This window comes from Onychomys torridus, chromosome 17, assembly GCF_903995425.1.
Source record: "Onychomys torridus chromosome 17, mOncTor1.1, whole genome shotgun sequence".
NCBI classification, from domain to species: Eukaryota; Metazoa; Chordata; class Mammalia; order Rodentia; family Cricetidae; genus Onychomys; species Onychomys torridus.
This window is the reverse complement of record NC_050459.1, coordinates 21,753,891-21,770,121: the sequence shown is the minus strand read 5'-3', so window position 1 is coordinate 21,770,121 and position 16,231 is coordinate 21,753,891. Positions and strand designations below refer to the sequence as shown.

Sequence of the window (16,231 nt, the reverse complement as noted above, 5' to 3'; positions counted from 1 at the left end):
CCCAGCACTCGGAGGCAAAGCCAGGCATATCTATGTGAGTTCGAGGCCAGCCTGGTCTACAGAGCGAGATCCAGGACAGGCGCCAAAACAACACAGAAAAACCCTGTCTCGAAAAACCAAACACAAGAAAATAAATCAAATAACATAAATAAAATAGTGTTTGGCAGACAGCGATTCCTTATCTCTGGCATGTGCCAACTCCCAACGTGGCCCAATCTCAGCACACCAAGACAACCTGAGACACAGTTAATCCCAGGAACCTTCCTTTCTAACTCATGTTTCTACCCGAGTCCACAAACGAGTTCGGAAGGGGCGTGCCGCCACGGGGCGGAGCAAACCACTAGTCGGTTGTCCAGCTGACCGGAAGAGGAAGGTGCAGTCGGAATAAGGTTCCCTCCACTTCTCTGCAGCCGGACAGTGAGTTACACGCTCTTAGGGGTGGGTGTCCCGGGGGTACAGGACCAATGGTGAGATGCCGAGCGGCAGCCGCTGCCCGGACTGCGGCTCCTCTGAGCTCGTGGAAGACGCGCATTATTCTCAGAGCCAGCTGGTGTGCTCCGACTGCGGCTGTGTGGTCACCGAAGGGGTCCTTACTACCACCTTCAGCGACGAGGGCAACCTCAGAGGTACTGGTACCTGTCCTGGGGCCCCGGGGGTAGCCTGGGGCGGTGGAGTGCTTAAACCCACATTCCTAACTCCCTCCCCCACCCCGCGCCGCCCTTTTCTTGGTTATGCGCACAGTTAAATGTGGGAGAAGCTCGCTTCCAGTAAATCAGCTGGAGGAGGGTGCCAGTCATGTTTCCCCCAATACCTACTGTGCTGTCTGGCACTTAGTGGGTCTACTGGATTGTGGATGAATGACCCGGAAAAGGTTTCACTCATCTTGTCGGACCTAAGCAGTGTTGAAGGCTTGCCGGTAAATTATTTGGAAATACAACACGAACCATTACCCCATAGTAGTTTGTAGCACTAATTGGCAAAATGCTCCTCCTTTCCTTCCACGCCATTGCTTAGTAGTTCTCAACCTGTGGGTCTCGACCCTTTGGGGAGCTCGAACGACTCTTTCACGGGTGTAGCCCAAGACCATCCTGCATATCAGCTCTTTACATTATAATTCATAAAACTAGCATTACAGTTAGGACGTAGCAACCAAACTAATTTTAGGGTTAGGGGTCACTACAATATGAGGAGCTGTTATTAAAAGGGTCACCGCATTAGGAGGTTGGGAACCACTGGTCTAGTCCTTGACTAGTGCAGCCCTTGAAATGTAATCTATCAGAGAAATAACTGGAAATTTGGAATCACCAGCGCTGCTTTATATAGTTCTGTACTGTCTGTCTCTGGATTTGGGGCTACTGAAGACACAAACAGCCAGATGAGCCTTTACTTTCACGTGGATGGGTATCTTCTCTGAGATGGGAAGTAGATACACAATAAATTGGAATCTCCCTGGTCTGATGTGGTCAGGAGATGAATGGATGAATAGAGGCCAGCTGTGCTATTTGTCTTTTGTTATTTTACAGAAGTGACATATTCTCGAAGCACAGGGGAAAATGAACAAGTTAGCCGCAGCCAGCAACGAGGTGAGAAGCAACCTTTTTCCCTTACATTTCAGCTTTGCTTTTATTTACACGACTCTTTAATGTTTGGTTTTAATATTTGTATTGGTGTTCTAATTGTGCGTGCGTGCATGCGTGCGTCAGAAGAGGGTGTTGGATCACATGGAACTGGAGTTATAGGTGGTTGCGAGCTGCCATGTGGGTACTAGGAACTGAACCCCAGGTCCTCTGCTAGAGCAGCAAGTGCTCTTAACTGCTGCACCAGCTCTCCAGCCCAGAGAATCAACTTTTTATGATACAGTGGCTTTAAGGGACATTGTCTTGATGTCTGAGTCCGTCGGTGTGTGTTCTTGTTTTCGCCATTACTGGTCTAAGATAGGCTACAAGAGAACAATTGCTGATGTGGTGTAGGCCTGCAGTCCCAGCACTCAGGAGGTGAGGCAGGAGGATAGACTTGGAGGTCAGCCCAGCTACATTGTGTGTCTTAAAAACCAAAAGAAGAGCGGTAGATGAAGCTTTGGGTCCTCACAGAGCTTAATGTAGCCTCAGGGAGCCTGAGTAAAGCTTGGCTTTGGAGCTAGGGGGTAGGTTGGTGATAGAGTATGCACCTGTCATATGTAAGGCTTGGGGTTCAATCCCCGGTACCAAAACAAATGAGAAACTGCCCTGTCCATAAGTCAAAATAACTCATAGAAGGTGGTGGATTGAATGTGACCTTTCTACAAATGTTCTCTACCTTTGGATGGACCATAGTTCTAAAGGGCTATGACTGCAACTCAGGGATAGAGAGCCTGCCCAGCATGCTTGAGGATCTTGAGTCTAGCTCCAGCACCATAAAACACATGGCCACATCAAGTGTTCTGTTAGTACAGAAGGGCGTATTATTTGTGCATCTGCTATATATGGCGAGTTTAACAGAACTAAATTAAGCCCTAGCTGAACACCACTTTCTTTGGCCTCTCTGCTTGCTTGCAATGTGTTTTCCTAGACCTCCGTCGGGTGAGAGACCTGTGCCGGATTCTGAAGTTGCCCCCAACATTCGAGGACACAGCAGTCTCCTACTATCAAAAGGCCTATAAGCTGTCCGGCATCCGAGCTGCTAGGCTACAAAAGAAGGAAGTGTTAGTCGGATGCTGTGTTCTAATCACCTGCCGGCAACATAACTGGCCCCTCACAATGGGAACCATCTGCACCCTACTGTATGCAGATCTGGATATGTTTTCTGGCACCTACATGCAGATAGTGAAGCTTTTGGGGCTGGATGTGCCGTCTCTGTGCCTGGCAGACCTGGTGAAGTCTTACTGCAGCAGGTACTTGTTTGTCTAGGAGGAAAGGCTGGGTAGGGAGGTGCCCTGGCAGATGCATGCTTTCACCAGAGCCTGTCTCAAAGGGGGTGGGGGCCTCTCCTTCCCATTTCACGCTTACCACTGAGATCAATACCATTTGTACATTTCCAGAACGCTATAATCTTCCAATCTCCTTTCCGTCACAGGACTGTGATAATATTTAAACACAAATCCTTAGCCAGCCTTGGCATAGGGCTACTGAATTGCCTGACTCCTGCTTTACGAATGGTGATCATTGGAGTTATGTGGCAGGGGCCATGTGTCACTGTATGTAGTGGCCCTGTTCCAGCAGGGTCGCCCCTATATCGAGTCCAAAGCTACTAGTCAGTGGTAGAACAAGGTTCGAAGCTAAGGTTTTAGTGAGATTCTTAGCTATTTGGTTTTTGACAGTCTCACACAGCCCAGGCTGGCCTGGCACTTCTGATCATCTTGTCTCCATTTTCCTGGGATTACAGGTGTGCTCCACTATCCTTGGCTTGCCTTTGGTTTCTTTCTGACAAGTATACTTCAAAACAAAATCAAACCACAAAATGGCTGACCAAGTATGGTAGCACATACCCTTAAATCCCAGCACTTGGGTGGCTGAAGCAAGAGTGTCTGGAGTTCTAGACCAGCCTAGACTTCATGATGAGACCCTATGTTAAAAAAAAACAAACAGACGAACCCCAAACAGTAATGGTTGGAACTTGGTCATATCCTGAGTAGATGCATATGATGGTATACTTTCTGTATAATGGCACACTTCCTATGTAATGGTACACATCCTAAGTAGTAAATGAGGACATTGGAATTGTGCCATAGGAAGGTGCTCAGCTATGTTAATGTCCTCCACCTGGCACATTTCCTGCCTCTCTTTCTCAGTACCTCTCTCCCCAGTGATCTTGACTGTCTCTAGGACAAAACAGCTTCCCCATCCACCTTGGGTAGACTGTCCTTCTCACCCTGGAAGAACACCCCTGTCACTCACTTGGCCTTCCTTCTGGCTGTTTCAGCTTCAAACTGTTCCAAGCTTCCCCATCCATACCAGCCAAATATGTGGAGGACAAAGACAAGATGCTGTCTCGCACCTTGCTGCTGGTGGAGCTGGCAAATGAGACATGGCTCGTGACTGGGCGGCACCCCTTGCCTATCATCACTGCAGCCACCTTCCTGGCGTGGCAGTCTCTGCGGCCCTCAGGCCGACTGACATGCTCTCTTGCCCAGTTTTGTAAGCTGGCAAATGTGGATCTGCCCTACCCCGCTGCCTCTCGTCTGCAGGAGCTCCTGGCTGTGCTGCTTCGGATGGCCAGCCAGCTGGCCTGGCTGCAGGTGCTGAAGCTCGATAAGCGGACTGTGGTGAAACACATCGGGGACCTTCTCCAGCACCGCCACATGCTGGTCCGCATGGCTTTTCGAGATGGACCAGCAGAAGGGGAGACCCAGAAGCAACAGCAGCAGGGGCAGGCACAGCAAGAGGAGGCGGAGGTGCCAACCTTTGATTTGCCCAAGAGGAAACGCCCTGCCAGTCCCGCACTTCTCCTCCCACCCTGTATGTTGAAGCCTCCCAAACGGACCCATCCCACGCCCTCCATTTCTGTAGTGACTGGAGATGAGGACATTTCTGACAGTGAAATCGAGCAATATTTGCGCACCCCTCAGGAAGTCAGAGACTTTGAGAAAGCCCAAGCTGCTAGCCAGGGAGCCATGAGTGTCCCCAACCCCTGCTGATGCACATTCTTCAAGGTGTATTCAACAATTCTGACTATAGTTTGTTAATAGGCCTGTCCTGTTGCCAGAAGTAAATGTATATGACCCTTGGATATTCCTTTCTTATTTAAAGGAACCAAGAGTAGCAGTTAATTGGACCCAACGTCCTAGAGAAGCTGGGAGGCGTGTGGAATGTCTATGGGTGGGAAATCCTGTTCTTGGTGCAGGCGGGCAAGTTGACTGTCTCCAGTCTGGGATTGATTCCTAAGACTGCTGAAGATCTGCCCCGCTCTCCTGCCTCAGTGTGAAGTAAATGCATTGTTGTTGTTAAGGAGTTGGCATTCCTCATTGTGTCAACCGTCAGACGAGCAGGAGCAGCAACTCCTGGCCCCGGTTCAGTTAGGTTCTAGTGGTCTTAGGCTCTCATAAGCTCCTCTCCACCATTAACAGAAGGACCATGGGTGGACTACGGCTGTCGCTCAAAGGGCTTTGCAAGATTTTAATATATTAAACAGAGAGGCATCTGCTAGAAAACATTCTATTGTATAAAACCAGAACTTTAAAAACATGTTTTCTTTGGCACTTCGTTCCCCCCCCACCCTCCCCAGCATATTGCAAAAAGCTCTCCAGTGCTAAGGCGTTGGCAGGGTATGTAAACAGCAGCCAGCATATGTGGTAGAGTAATACAAAGCTTCGCCTCTAATATCGTCTGTGCAGCAAGCATAAATAATGGGACCCACCTCAAGGAGTATGGATTCTCCCCCACTGTGATCTCTCACCTGACCAGACCTGGGTTCCCTACTGCTTCACAGGGCCCAAGGATTCCTCTACTTCGGGGTGCTTCTGTAGTAAAAGGCATTTTAAGTTGGGGGAAATGGGGGCTGAGGTTTTTAGCGAGTAGTGAAAGCCACGGACTCTTAGGCAACCAGGACCCAGGTACTGCCTGAGAGTCTGGTTAGATTTCAGTGAGTCGGGAGATGGCTGGGCATTTTAGGTTTCTAACTGGAGTTAGAAATTGGATTATTACCATGGCTTGGCCACAGAAGCCTCATGGAGGCATTTTTCCTCAGTCCCTTGGAGTTGGACAGTGGGAGAGCAGGCAGTGAGTATTGTAATTGAGCAGCTAAGTGGAACCACTCTTCAGACCATGGTACAGGTGGTGCCCAGATCCAAACAGCAGCTCCCTCCCCTTGAGTCTTTAGGCACCTGGCCACATCACTTTCTCAGGTGTTCAGGGTTCAGGTTTTGTTCTGAACTCTGCTGGAAGACTTGTGTAACACTCCCTAGGGATCATGTCTTCCTAATGGTGCACCTCTCTCTCCCACCTGCCCCCCTCCCACGGGACTTAGCTGATCTCGAGTTGCCTACACACTGTCCCCTCCCCCTTGCATAGCTGATCTGAAAAGGCAGCACCTGTTATTCCCCCTGGCAGGGCACCTGGCTCACCTGCTAGGACGGTTTCCCACGCCAAAACTGGGCGAGAGGCCTGGGATCTTGGCAGTCACACGGTGCCTCCTGAGGCTGGTGAGGAAAAGGCAGTTCCCAGGTCTCCTGAGCCTACCTGGGCTGTGCTTTTCCACTCCGTTTATGGGTCACCCCCACGGACCGACGGGACTATTTACCCCCTACCTGGGAGGGCACACCAAAAACTTGACCATCAAAACTGGTCTAAGCTGATGTCTGGGATTGTCTGTCGCCACTGCTGATAGTCCACCAGACAACCGGCAAGCTTCTGCCTCTCCCTTCCCCAGCCTGGGTAACTAAAGGTGGTGAGCCCAGGGGCAGCCATCAGCACGGCCACCTCAAACCTACACACCGGTAGACAGCTTGGACGGCCCAGGAGGATCTGGGAGTTAACAAGCCGGTGTGGCCGGCGCATCCTAAATCTGGCCCGCCTCTGCCCTAGACGGTGGTCTCGCTTTTCCAGAGGCCGGTCTTCATACAGCCTCCTGCTATGGCCTCTGCACCACCGGTCACACTGGAATCCTCGTACTTGGCCCCCTTGGGGGCGCCGTTCAGACTGCTGGTGTTGAGCGGGTATGAGCGGCGCTTGCTTTCCCGCTCCAGTGCCCCGCTGCCCTTGAGGTTGTCCCGGCTGGCGCAGCGGCGCTGCCCGGGGCGCCCCGTCTCGGAGATGGGCGCTGCGCTGGTGTCGCTGCCCTCCGACGGCGTGAGCATGGGCTCACCCTCGAGTGGGAGGCCGTCGCCGGGGCTGTTGCGGCTGCTGCCCAGGTAGCTGTCAGAGGGGCTGTTGTGCAAGCTGCCGCTCTCACTGGACAGCAGCTCGGGAGCTCCCGGGGACGCGCCCGCGCGCAGCGCCTTGAGCCGGCTCTTGCCGCCAGTCTCTCCGGCTCGGTGCCCCTTGGCCCGACTCTTGTGTACTCGGCGTCCGTGATGCAGGTTGTTATGGTGCCGGGGAGCTAGGCTGCCACGGGAGCCCGTGGGCTCCGGCTCTCCATCCCCGCGGGCAGCCACGCCAGCCTCGCACACCTGACTCTGGGCTACCTGCAGATTGGTGAGTTTGCACGGGGGCGGCGGTGGTGGCGCGCGGCCACTGCTGCCACTTGGGGAGGACTTGAGGGAGGCTGGTCCCTCCCCCAGCACTGGGGATCCATCCTCCGCAGCAGTCGGCAGGGCCCGGGGTGGGGCATGGGAGGCCGAGGGTGAAGCAGGAGGACAGCAAGCGCGCCAGGAAGCCCGGACATCCCTACGCCTGGCACAGTGGTGCGTGAAGACAAAGAGGCCCAGAGCTGAAGCTGCCACACCATAGAGACAGCTACACACCACTCCGGGCAGCCAGCGCTGAGACACCGCCAGAGCGCCACAGGCCCACATAGCCAGGTACAGGAAATGTGTGGTCATCAGCGCCCCCAGCTGGACTCCCGGAGAATAGACGCCATCGCCAACCTCTGGGGGCGCAGGTGTCCCTACCCCGGCGCTAACTGTCGCCAAAAGGGAACCAGAGTCACTCAGGAGGACGCCACTGCTCCTGAGCCTGGTGGAACCCCTCAGGTCTTCCCCTGGCTCCAGAGAGAGCCTACTGTTACCCTGCTTTGGATTCTGGGCCACATGACCCCGTACGTGCAGGCCCGCACATAAGAAGTAGATCCAGGTGATGGGCAGAATCAACGCCACCGGTATGTAGAAGGCACCAAGGCTTGGACGCCACACCAGCCAGCAACTAGGGGGAGACAGAGGTATAGTGGATGGAGAAGAGTTTGGAGAGCCCTGGAGGTGGGGCACAGGCTGGGTGGTTGATGAGGTAGGACACGCGGGAAGTAGAGAGGCAGAGGCAGGACCTGGCTTAGTCAGCATGCAGGGACTCTCTGGCTGGGTGGTGGAACAGCGGGCATAGGGCTGGTGTGGAGGTTGGGGCAGGCAGATGGTGATGATGAGGCAGGAGGGAGTGGTGCTCACTAGGGACTGTGGTCCCGGTAGTTGTGGATGTTGACGGCAGCGGTGATACCGCAGATTATGAGGGGGATCCCTCCAGCAATCAAATAGAACCTGGGGGGCGGGGGCAGGGTTTGAAGGTCAGAGAACCAGGTGCTCGGAGCCCTTGCATTGATGTCTCTATCATCTCCTCTGTCCCCTTAAAATCTGTGATTTGGGGGGTTGGGGATTTAGCTCAGTGGTAGAGTGCTTGCCTAGCAAGCGCAAGGCCCTGGGTTAGATCCTCAGCTCCACCAAAAAAAAAAAAAAAAAAAAAAAAATCTGTGATTTGGGGAGGTGGGGTAAGGCAGGGATGTAAGGCCTCCTAAGGGAAGAGCAGCTTCTTCAGAACTTGGCCAAGAACTGTTCTAAGGGACAAGGACCAAAATTGTTCTCTCTAGCCCTAAGCAGTCTGAGGGAGGGCTGTCACGAAGGTTTTTAGGACTCCCACCCAATGCCCTTTGGTGTCAACCCCTTCCCCTATCCTCGTCGCTCCTGAGAAGCTTGTCTCTTGTCTTTGGAGAGAGATCAATCTCCAGGGATCTTGTGCCCAACCCGCGCCATCTACCCCAGCTTTGCTACACCTGTATTGGGTCTTGAGGCCCCTCCCCACAGCCGAGAGCTGAACGCACTTACCGGAGCATGGGGCGAGGACCAGGCGGGGCTGCGTCCCCTTCTTCTGGAGGGGGTGCCCTCCAAGTGAGCTCCTTGTGGAGGACTCGGGCCTTGACCCCCATCCAGAGCAGTGTGGATAAGGAAGAGTAGTGCAGCGTGATGCCCACCTACAAGGTCAAGGCACTGAGGCTTGGGACCTGAGCTGCTGACTGGGCTACACCCTGGAACGTCAATGGTCGTGTATGTTCCCACTACCCCCACGTCTCCAGCATCCCACCCAGGGACTCATCATACTGGTCCCTGCTGGTGCCCTCTCTGCTTCCAGCCAGGGCTCGCTCTCTCTCTCTCTCACACCCCAAGGATTCTCCAGGACGCAGACAACAGCAGTCTGGCTGATATATGACCTCTCCTCCCCTGTGATCCCCACTCTCCACTTGGAAACTCCATCTCCAGTGATTCTGGGGAGCCTGACCATTCCTGTGACTCTCTCTGCACATCACCCCTTCCCAACCCGACAAGGCTAGCACAGAGACCAGAGGAGCTGAGGTCCATAGACCACCTTCTTCTTGCTCTGCGCCCACTTCCTCTGAAGGCGCTCAGCTTGGAGTCCCCATCCCCTTTCTTACCGCTTGGCAAACCATTTGGTAGTTGGTGAGAGTGATGCCCCCGACGAAGACAGCCGAGGTCATGGCCATGTGGAAACACAGATTCAACAGCATGTGCCAACCCTTCCGGGACACGTGGATGGAGCTGCCCCAGAAAGAGTCTTTATTAAGAAGCTGTCCAACCTCCTACAGCAGCCGTTCTCAACCTGTGGGTCCAGACCCCTGGGGGGGGGTGAATGACCCTTTCACGGGGGTTACATATCAAATATTCTGCATATCAGATATTTACATTATGATTCATAGCAGTACAGTTATGAAGTAGCAATGAAAATAACGTTATGGTTGGGGGGGGGGGTCACCATAACATGAGAAACTGTATTAAAGAGTCTCAGCATTAGGGTGGTTGAAAACCACTGCCCTACAGGGTATTAAGACCACAAGGAGAGCCAAAAAAAGAGAAAGCAAATGGTCTATGGGCATGTGTATAAATGTGCTCCAGGCCATGGGGAAAAGACATCCCTAATCTCCCCATTTCCACCTCCCCACCCCCAAAATGTGCTCTTCAACCCAAAAGCCTGGCCAGGTCGTGTGAACCTGCCTGAAGAAGAAACACCTGCCAGCCTGTGGTGAGGACCCCCACCCCCACCCCGCCCCACACTCCCTCCTTCCTGAACAGTGCTCACCTGTGGTTAAGGATGTAGGTGATGATGGTGGAGAAAAGGCAGAGCAGCAGCAAGGCCGTGCAGGGGTAGACAACAGGATGCAACCCAGCTCCAGAACCTCCTACCTCCCGAGGGAATGAGCTCAGCTCCTGGGAAAGGGCGGGGGGCGAGGGGGTGAGAGGACTGAGCAGACCCTGTCTGTCCCTAAGCCACTTTCCCTTATATTGACAACTGCCTGCCTTGGACCTGTGTATCTGGATGCTTCAGTCCATTTGGTAGAATACAAGTGTGAGAAGTCACTCAAGAAGCTGGCCTCAGGAAACACCGACGGCCTCCCTTCTAGCGTTCTGCTTTTCTGGGGACTTCTTTTTAGATGCCCAGTTGAAAACTCAAAGATGGGGGCTAGAGACATGGCTCAGCGGTTAAGAACACTGGCTGCTCTTCCAGAGGACCCAGGTTCAATTCCCAGCACCCACATGGCAGCTGACAACCACCTGTAACTCCAGTTCCAGGGGATGTGACACCGTGACACAGATATACATGCAGGCAAAACACCAATGCACATAAGATAAAAAGAAATAAATCACTTTTTGAAAGTTCGTGAGCTAAGAGGAAGCTGGCCATCTGCGATGGACTGTGTGTCTGCTCAGTGTCAGCAAAAGCTGGGTGAGGAATGGGATAGGGAGCAGATGACTACACATGTTCCCAGGTTGCTTTTCTTGATTTTTTTGGGGGGGAGGGTGGGTATTCAAGACAGGGTTTCTGTGTGTAGCCATGGCTGTCCTGGAACTCCCTTTGTAAACCAGGCTGGCCTTGAACTCACAAAGATCCACCTGCCTCTGCCTCCTGAGTGCTGAGATTAAAGGCGTGTATCACTACCACCCGGCACCAGGTTGCTTTTTAAGTAGAATTCGGGTCAAAATAGTTATGATGATACATGCCTATTATCTCCGCACTTGGGTGGTTGGAGGCAAGAAGATCAGCAATTAAGGTCATTCTCAGCTTGGGCTGGGCTACAAGAAACCCTGTCTCAAAAACCAAACCAAACCAAACCAAACTAACAAAATAGGACCTGAGGGCCACACTAGATGGCTCCAGATCCTTCCTGAAAGATGGAGAGGCATGGATGAAGCTAGAGGGTCATTTCCCATGAACTTTGACATCAACAAAGCATAAGGCCGCTGTCCTTCCTGTATTTTCTTGTGGTTCCAAGTGATCAAAGGACCACAGTCCCTATCTCCCACACATGTCCCCTTGCCTCCTTGCATCTGTGCACACACACACACACTCACACACTCCCCTCCTCTCTCTCTCTCTCTCTCTCTCTCTCTCTCTCTCTCTCACACACACACACACACACACACACACTCCCCTCCTTTCTCTCTCTCTCTCTCTCTCTCTCTCTCTCTCTCTCTCTCTCTCTCACACACACACACACACACACACACACACACACACACTCACTCCCCCCCACCCCCCACCCCATTATACACACCATGAGCACAGCCACATTGCCCAGATGCTGGCAGTACAGTGAGCTGACATTGGGCTGGCTGAAGCGGAGCTTACAACCTTCGGAACTCCAGCCCCCGGGACCCTCCTGGTTCCACCAAGCTGCCATGGGGTCAGCTCCCTCAGCCCAGTGCCGAAGTGAGACAGCCAGCGGCTCGGTCAAGTTTCCCACGCCGCAGCCACCTGCAGGGACAGGGAAGTCCACACAGACACCTGAGGCTGTGAGGAAGGTTGCCCGAGAGAATGGCAAAGCAGAGCAATTGTTGGGGTTCTCAGAGCATGCAGGGATCCTGCCGACCTGGGGACAGAGCCAGATATGGCGTAGGTGACAGTCTGCCCAGGGAGACTCAGCCAGGGAGTGGGAACAGGATGGGACAGGTGAAACCATGGCAGGCCTCCCCACCCTAGGTGCCCAGTGAGGCCCGACATTGGCTGCAATGCTAACCCAGAGGGAGGGATCCCTGGAAGGAACAGTTGGCATCTGGAAAGAGGGAGGGATGGGGTCAGGAGAAAGCCTGAGGAAGGAATTAAGCAGGGCTACGTGGGAGAAAGTGCCTATGACGTGGATTGTACAGCCCCCACCCTACCTCCACATCGCTCCACCAAAACAGTTATTAACCCATGCAGTTGACAACATGGAGTGACCCTTCCTCCGATGATGGATCATCCAGGTCTCAGAGAGACTTGAGTTCTCAAGGCAGGCCTCCCTGGCCCCTAACTAGGGTCAGATGAACACCGTGACTCCACAGTCCAGGCACCTTGCACTGCCTCTCACTTCAGGTCAGCGCCTGTCAGCTGAGGTGTGTACTCTTCTTAAGGGCAAGGACCCAACTGTCTTGTGTTCAAGCGTATCTCGGCCCAGCAGAAACTGACACATGCTAAGTCCTTAACAAGTGTTCCCACCCAGGCTGGAAAGAGCCCATTTTAGGAACAGGAAAGGAGCCCAGGGTAATGATGGCAACACCTTCATGGCACACAGGGCCCTGCATGGCATGTAAAAGAAGGTAGATATTATAAACCAGTGATGCTTGGAGGGGCTCTGGTGTGCACAAGCGGTATTTTCAGAAGGCAAACTGGGTGTTCTATGTCTGGGATATACAGCGTGGGTCCTACTGTAGATCGAGACTGTCTGGGGAGCAAGCCCAGAGTTTGGAAGGTGGAAGGAAAGAGGGACTCGGAAAGATACGCGTGGGCAGGTAGTAGGAGAACTGCTCCTGATGGAAAGGACAGGGTTATAATGATCTACTCAGCTCCTGAGGACCAGACCACAGACAAGACAGTGTATCTTTCTCTCCTGCTCCGGTCTCTACCCTCGATGCTGTGTCTGGAAGTTCTGACTACCTCTTGGGATTTATTGTACCAGTCCTATCTCTGACCCCAAAGCCACAGCTGTCTTGTCTTTTAGGACACTTCTCTCCAGAGCTGCTGGCCTGGAAGTCTTAGGAGCCCCCGGCTGGGGTAGCTCTGAGGGTGTTATTCAAGTATTCCACTTCTCAGGAGGCAGCAGCCATTGTGGGGCAGGCCATGGCCTTCATGCTTCTCTCCTCATAACAGCAAAGGTAGTGCTCATGTAGTATGGCTTACCTGCCGGGGGCCTACGTGTGGCAGTGCAAGAAGTCTGGGGTTTGGCGTGAAGGGAAGGGATTGAGGCTTTGTGCTCACAAGCTTTCTGATATGTCATATGCTTAGGATAAAAAAATTGCCCTTAGCTGGGCGTTGGTGGTGCACGCCTTTAATCCCAGCACTCCAGAGGCAGAGGCAGGTGGATCTCTGTGAGTTCGAGGCCAGCCTGGGCTACAGAGTGAGTTCCAGGAAAGGCGCAAAGCTACACAGAGAAACCCTGTCTCAAAAAACAAAAACAAAACAAAAACAAACAAACAAACAAAAAGTAGAAAATTGTCCTATGTCTGGGGTGTTAAACCATGTCCCCCAAATCCTGTTCTCCACCAGTCCCTTCCTTTACAGACCATCTGCACTCCCACCCTCCTTGAGACACTCTGAGGTTTCTGCTATCCTCTGCCAACTGTACCAGGGCAGTAGGGAGCCACAAATACGGAAGGAGCAAGACAGACATCCAGGAAGTGAGTCCCTTACTGGTTCCTGCAAATATGACGGGGGTGGCCACACCGCGCCTCTTGCCAGGCCCAGCTGCTCCAGGACGGGAAGTGTTACCGTGGCTGCGGAAAAGACGGCCATTTCTGAAGACCAGCAGTTGCAGGGTGCAATCTGGAGGGACTGGGGGAGCCAGGGCAGCCGGAAGGGTTGAGAACAGGCTGGGGGGCAGCTGGATGGAGGCCAGGGCCACGCTATTCTGAGGGGACATAGGAGGTCCTCAGAGATACTCAGCATCCCTGGGTTTTGATGTCTCCCAGTCCCTTCCTGTCTCCTGCCTTGTCCCTCCTCCCACCTTTTACCCTTCCTTCACACCCCCCTCCCCCGGGAGACACCTGTGTATCTCAGCACCACCCTCCTCAGCTTCTGGTCCCCACCCACACCCCCTTCCTTTCCCCTGGTGCCCACCTTGATGTGGAAGGATGATAGAGAAATGTTGGGTCTCCCCGTAGTGCAGCGGAAGCGGAGCTGCTGATCATCGGTTAGAGGCTCGGGCTCCAGTGGGGCGTTCTGGCCAGGGCCACCCGGCTGTGCAGCCAACATGCCTCCCTCCCTCCTCTGGAAGGCCGTGCAGGTCAGGCCCACATAGCTGTGAGGCTTGATGAGGTAGGCCTCCAAGGCCACGTTCCTTGAGTTCTAGGGACGGAGAACTTGTCACCCACTATTTGAGACGTAGTGGTCCTCTGCCCAAGACCCCACAGGTCCTTGATTCAGGTCTGCTTCAGCCATGCCCCTTACCCTTTATGGCTCACGGTCTTTTCAAAGCATGGAAAGTCTTACATATGCCATGGAGTCACCCCACATGCACACGCACGCGCACACACACACACACCTCCCAGACACAGGCCTTCTCCTTCCCTTGGAGTTATTATTGCTCTCACACACTCGCTGTCTCCCACCTGCTGATTATGATGCCCATGACCGTGCCCCCCCCATATGTCCCCAAGTATCTAGCACAATGTCTTACATATAGATGCTCTACAGAAAGGCTCACACCACAGTGTCACCACCATCTCCGCTACCTTTGCACCTCCCGGACAGTTCACAGCTGAGCTGTGCTTGCCACCATGTTACCAGACCCTGATGCATGTCCCAGAGAGAGGCAAGCGCTTCCCATCTAAGAATCATAAAAACTGGCCCCAGGCCACTCTCAGGCCCCCTCCCCCTCCCCAGTGCTAGCCCCTGAAGAATTCCCCCTCGCACGCCAAGCTACGGTACCACAGAGATGTGCTGGGCATGGGGGCTGAGGGCAGCTCCTCCAATGCGCTCCAGGGCACCCACAATGCGGCTGCAGGCTTTGTCTTCTCGCTGTGCCAGCCACAAAAGGTGCTCATCCACCAGCATCAGGTTGCTGGCCATGTCCACCATCACCTCCACCAGCTGAGGGAGGGAGGGAGGGAGGCAGGGCAGTCAATGAGGGCAGCAGTGGTGTTTAGGACCCAGGGCCTGAGATGCTAGCTGCGGGGGGGAGGGCCCCCACAGTTGAGAAGTTGAATCTCACCTCTTTGATCTGGTCAACATAACCCAAAAATTTCTGGATCATCTGAGCCACATAGACTACGTCCATCATGTCTGAAAAGCTGGCAGCCTCAGCCGTGTACACCCGGAGCTGGTGGGCCAGGGTCAATGCATTGGAGGCGTTGATGGGCATCTGGGGGTATTGGGGGAAAAGATCAGGCTAGCTTCTTTCTGTCTCAGAACCTAGGGCCACAGGGCAGGAGAGGAACCAAGACCATCTATGGAGACCATCAGGATCTAAAGTGCACATGGGTATCTCTCATCACAACTCTAGGCTACTCAAGCCTAAGTATCATTATCCCAAGGGTGATGAAGGTGTAAATCACCATGATGGTGGATAGAGCAGAGAGAGTATGGTACAGGCCTGGCCCCTGGAAAGACAAGCTGGAGGACAGCACCAGGGACTTTTATCTATCTATATCTATCTATCTAGCTAGCTAGCTAGCTATCGTTATTTTTTGAGACAGGGTCTCACTAGGTAACTCTGGCTGTTCCGGAACTCACTACATAGACCAGACTGGCGGGCTGGAGAGATGGCTCAGAGGTTTAAGAGCACTGGCTGCTCTTCTAAAGGTCCTGAGTTCAATTCCCAGCAACCACATGGTGGCTCACTACCATCTGTGATCTGGTGCCCTCTTCTGGCCCACGGGATGCATGCAGGCAGAACACTATATACATAATAAATAAATAGATAAACAGACTAGACTGGCCTTGAACTCACAGACACCCACCTGCCTCTGCTTCCTAAAAGGTGTGCACCACCATGCCTGGCAGCTGTACCCCCCTTTTAATGCACACCTGAGAACAGAGGTATAGTCTCCCCCCATGAGGTACCAGGCTCCATCCCAGCCAATTCCAGGAATCAAAGTTGGGGGAGGGTGCCCCAGCCTCACCAGCACGAAGGTGTAGAGCACCCGAGTGATGTCATTGGTGTACAGACAGTGGGAGTAGTCCCCGGGCTCCCAGCGGCCAGCTCGGTCACACCGGCGTGAGGCTCTGGTACCTGGGGCTCCCCCACTCAAAGGCACAGAGGTGAAGGGGTACTGTAAGCAGGACTGGTAAGCCGTGATGCCGGCCAAGGTTCGTGGCCACCTAGACGTAGATGGAGGAAGCTGCCATGACCAAGGCTCCTTGAGACAAATGCCATCCCCTCCCAACTTCAACCCAGGACTATGACACCAGAC

The 16,231-nt window shown here is 53.5% G+C and overlaps 2 protein-coding genes across 2 annotated transcripts in view; one reads left to right on the top strand and one right to left on the bottom strand.

Annotated features, from left to right (window-relative positions):
* The first annotated feature begins 363 nt into the window (after positions 1-363).
* Positions 364-5,159, top strand: Brf2 (BRF2 RNA polymerase III transcription initiation factor subunit). Its single transcript, XM_036209410.1, has 4 exons — positions 364-626; positions 1,524-1,583; positions 2,548-2,869; positions 3,898-5,159. The coding sequence occupies exons 1-4, from the start codon at positions 473-475 to the stop codon at positions 4,610-4,612; spliced, it is 1,251 nt and encodes a 416-aa protein (XP_036065303.1). The 5' UTR covers positions 364-472; the 3' UTR covers positions 4,613-5,159.
* The window catches only part of Adgra2 (adhesion G protein-coupled receptor A2), a 43,433-nt gene continuing 32,271 nt past the window's right edge, over positions 5,070-16,231 (bottom strand). Inside the window, exons 9-19 of the mRNA XM_036209409.1 lie at positions 15,941-16,139; positions 15,031-15,180; positions 14,748-14,909; positions 13,938-14,165; positions 13,512-13,728; positions 11,401-11,600; positions 9,927-10,054; positions 9,265-9,388; positions 8,660-8,805; positions 8,009-8,098; positions 5,070-7,772 (exon numbers count right to left, since the gene is read on the bottom strand). Of these exons, the coding sequence (XP_036065302.1) occupies positions 6,494-7,772; positions 8,009-8,098; positions 8,660-8,805; positions 9,265-9,388; positions 9,927-10,054; positions 11,401-11,600; positions 13,512-13,728; positions 13,938-14,165; positions 14,748-14,909; positions 15,031-15,180; positions 15,941-16,139 (2,923 nt within the window). The 3' untranslated portion in view covers positions 5,070-6,493. The remainder of the gene's footprint in view (positions 7,773-8,008; positions 8,099-8,659; positions 8,806-9,264; positions 9,389-9,926; positions 10,055-11,400; positions 11,601-13,511; positions 13,729-13,937; positions 14,166-14,747; positions 14,910-15,030; positions 15,181-15,940; positions 16,140-16,231) is intronic.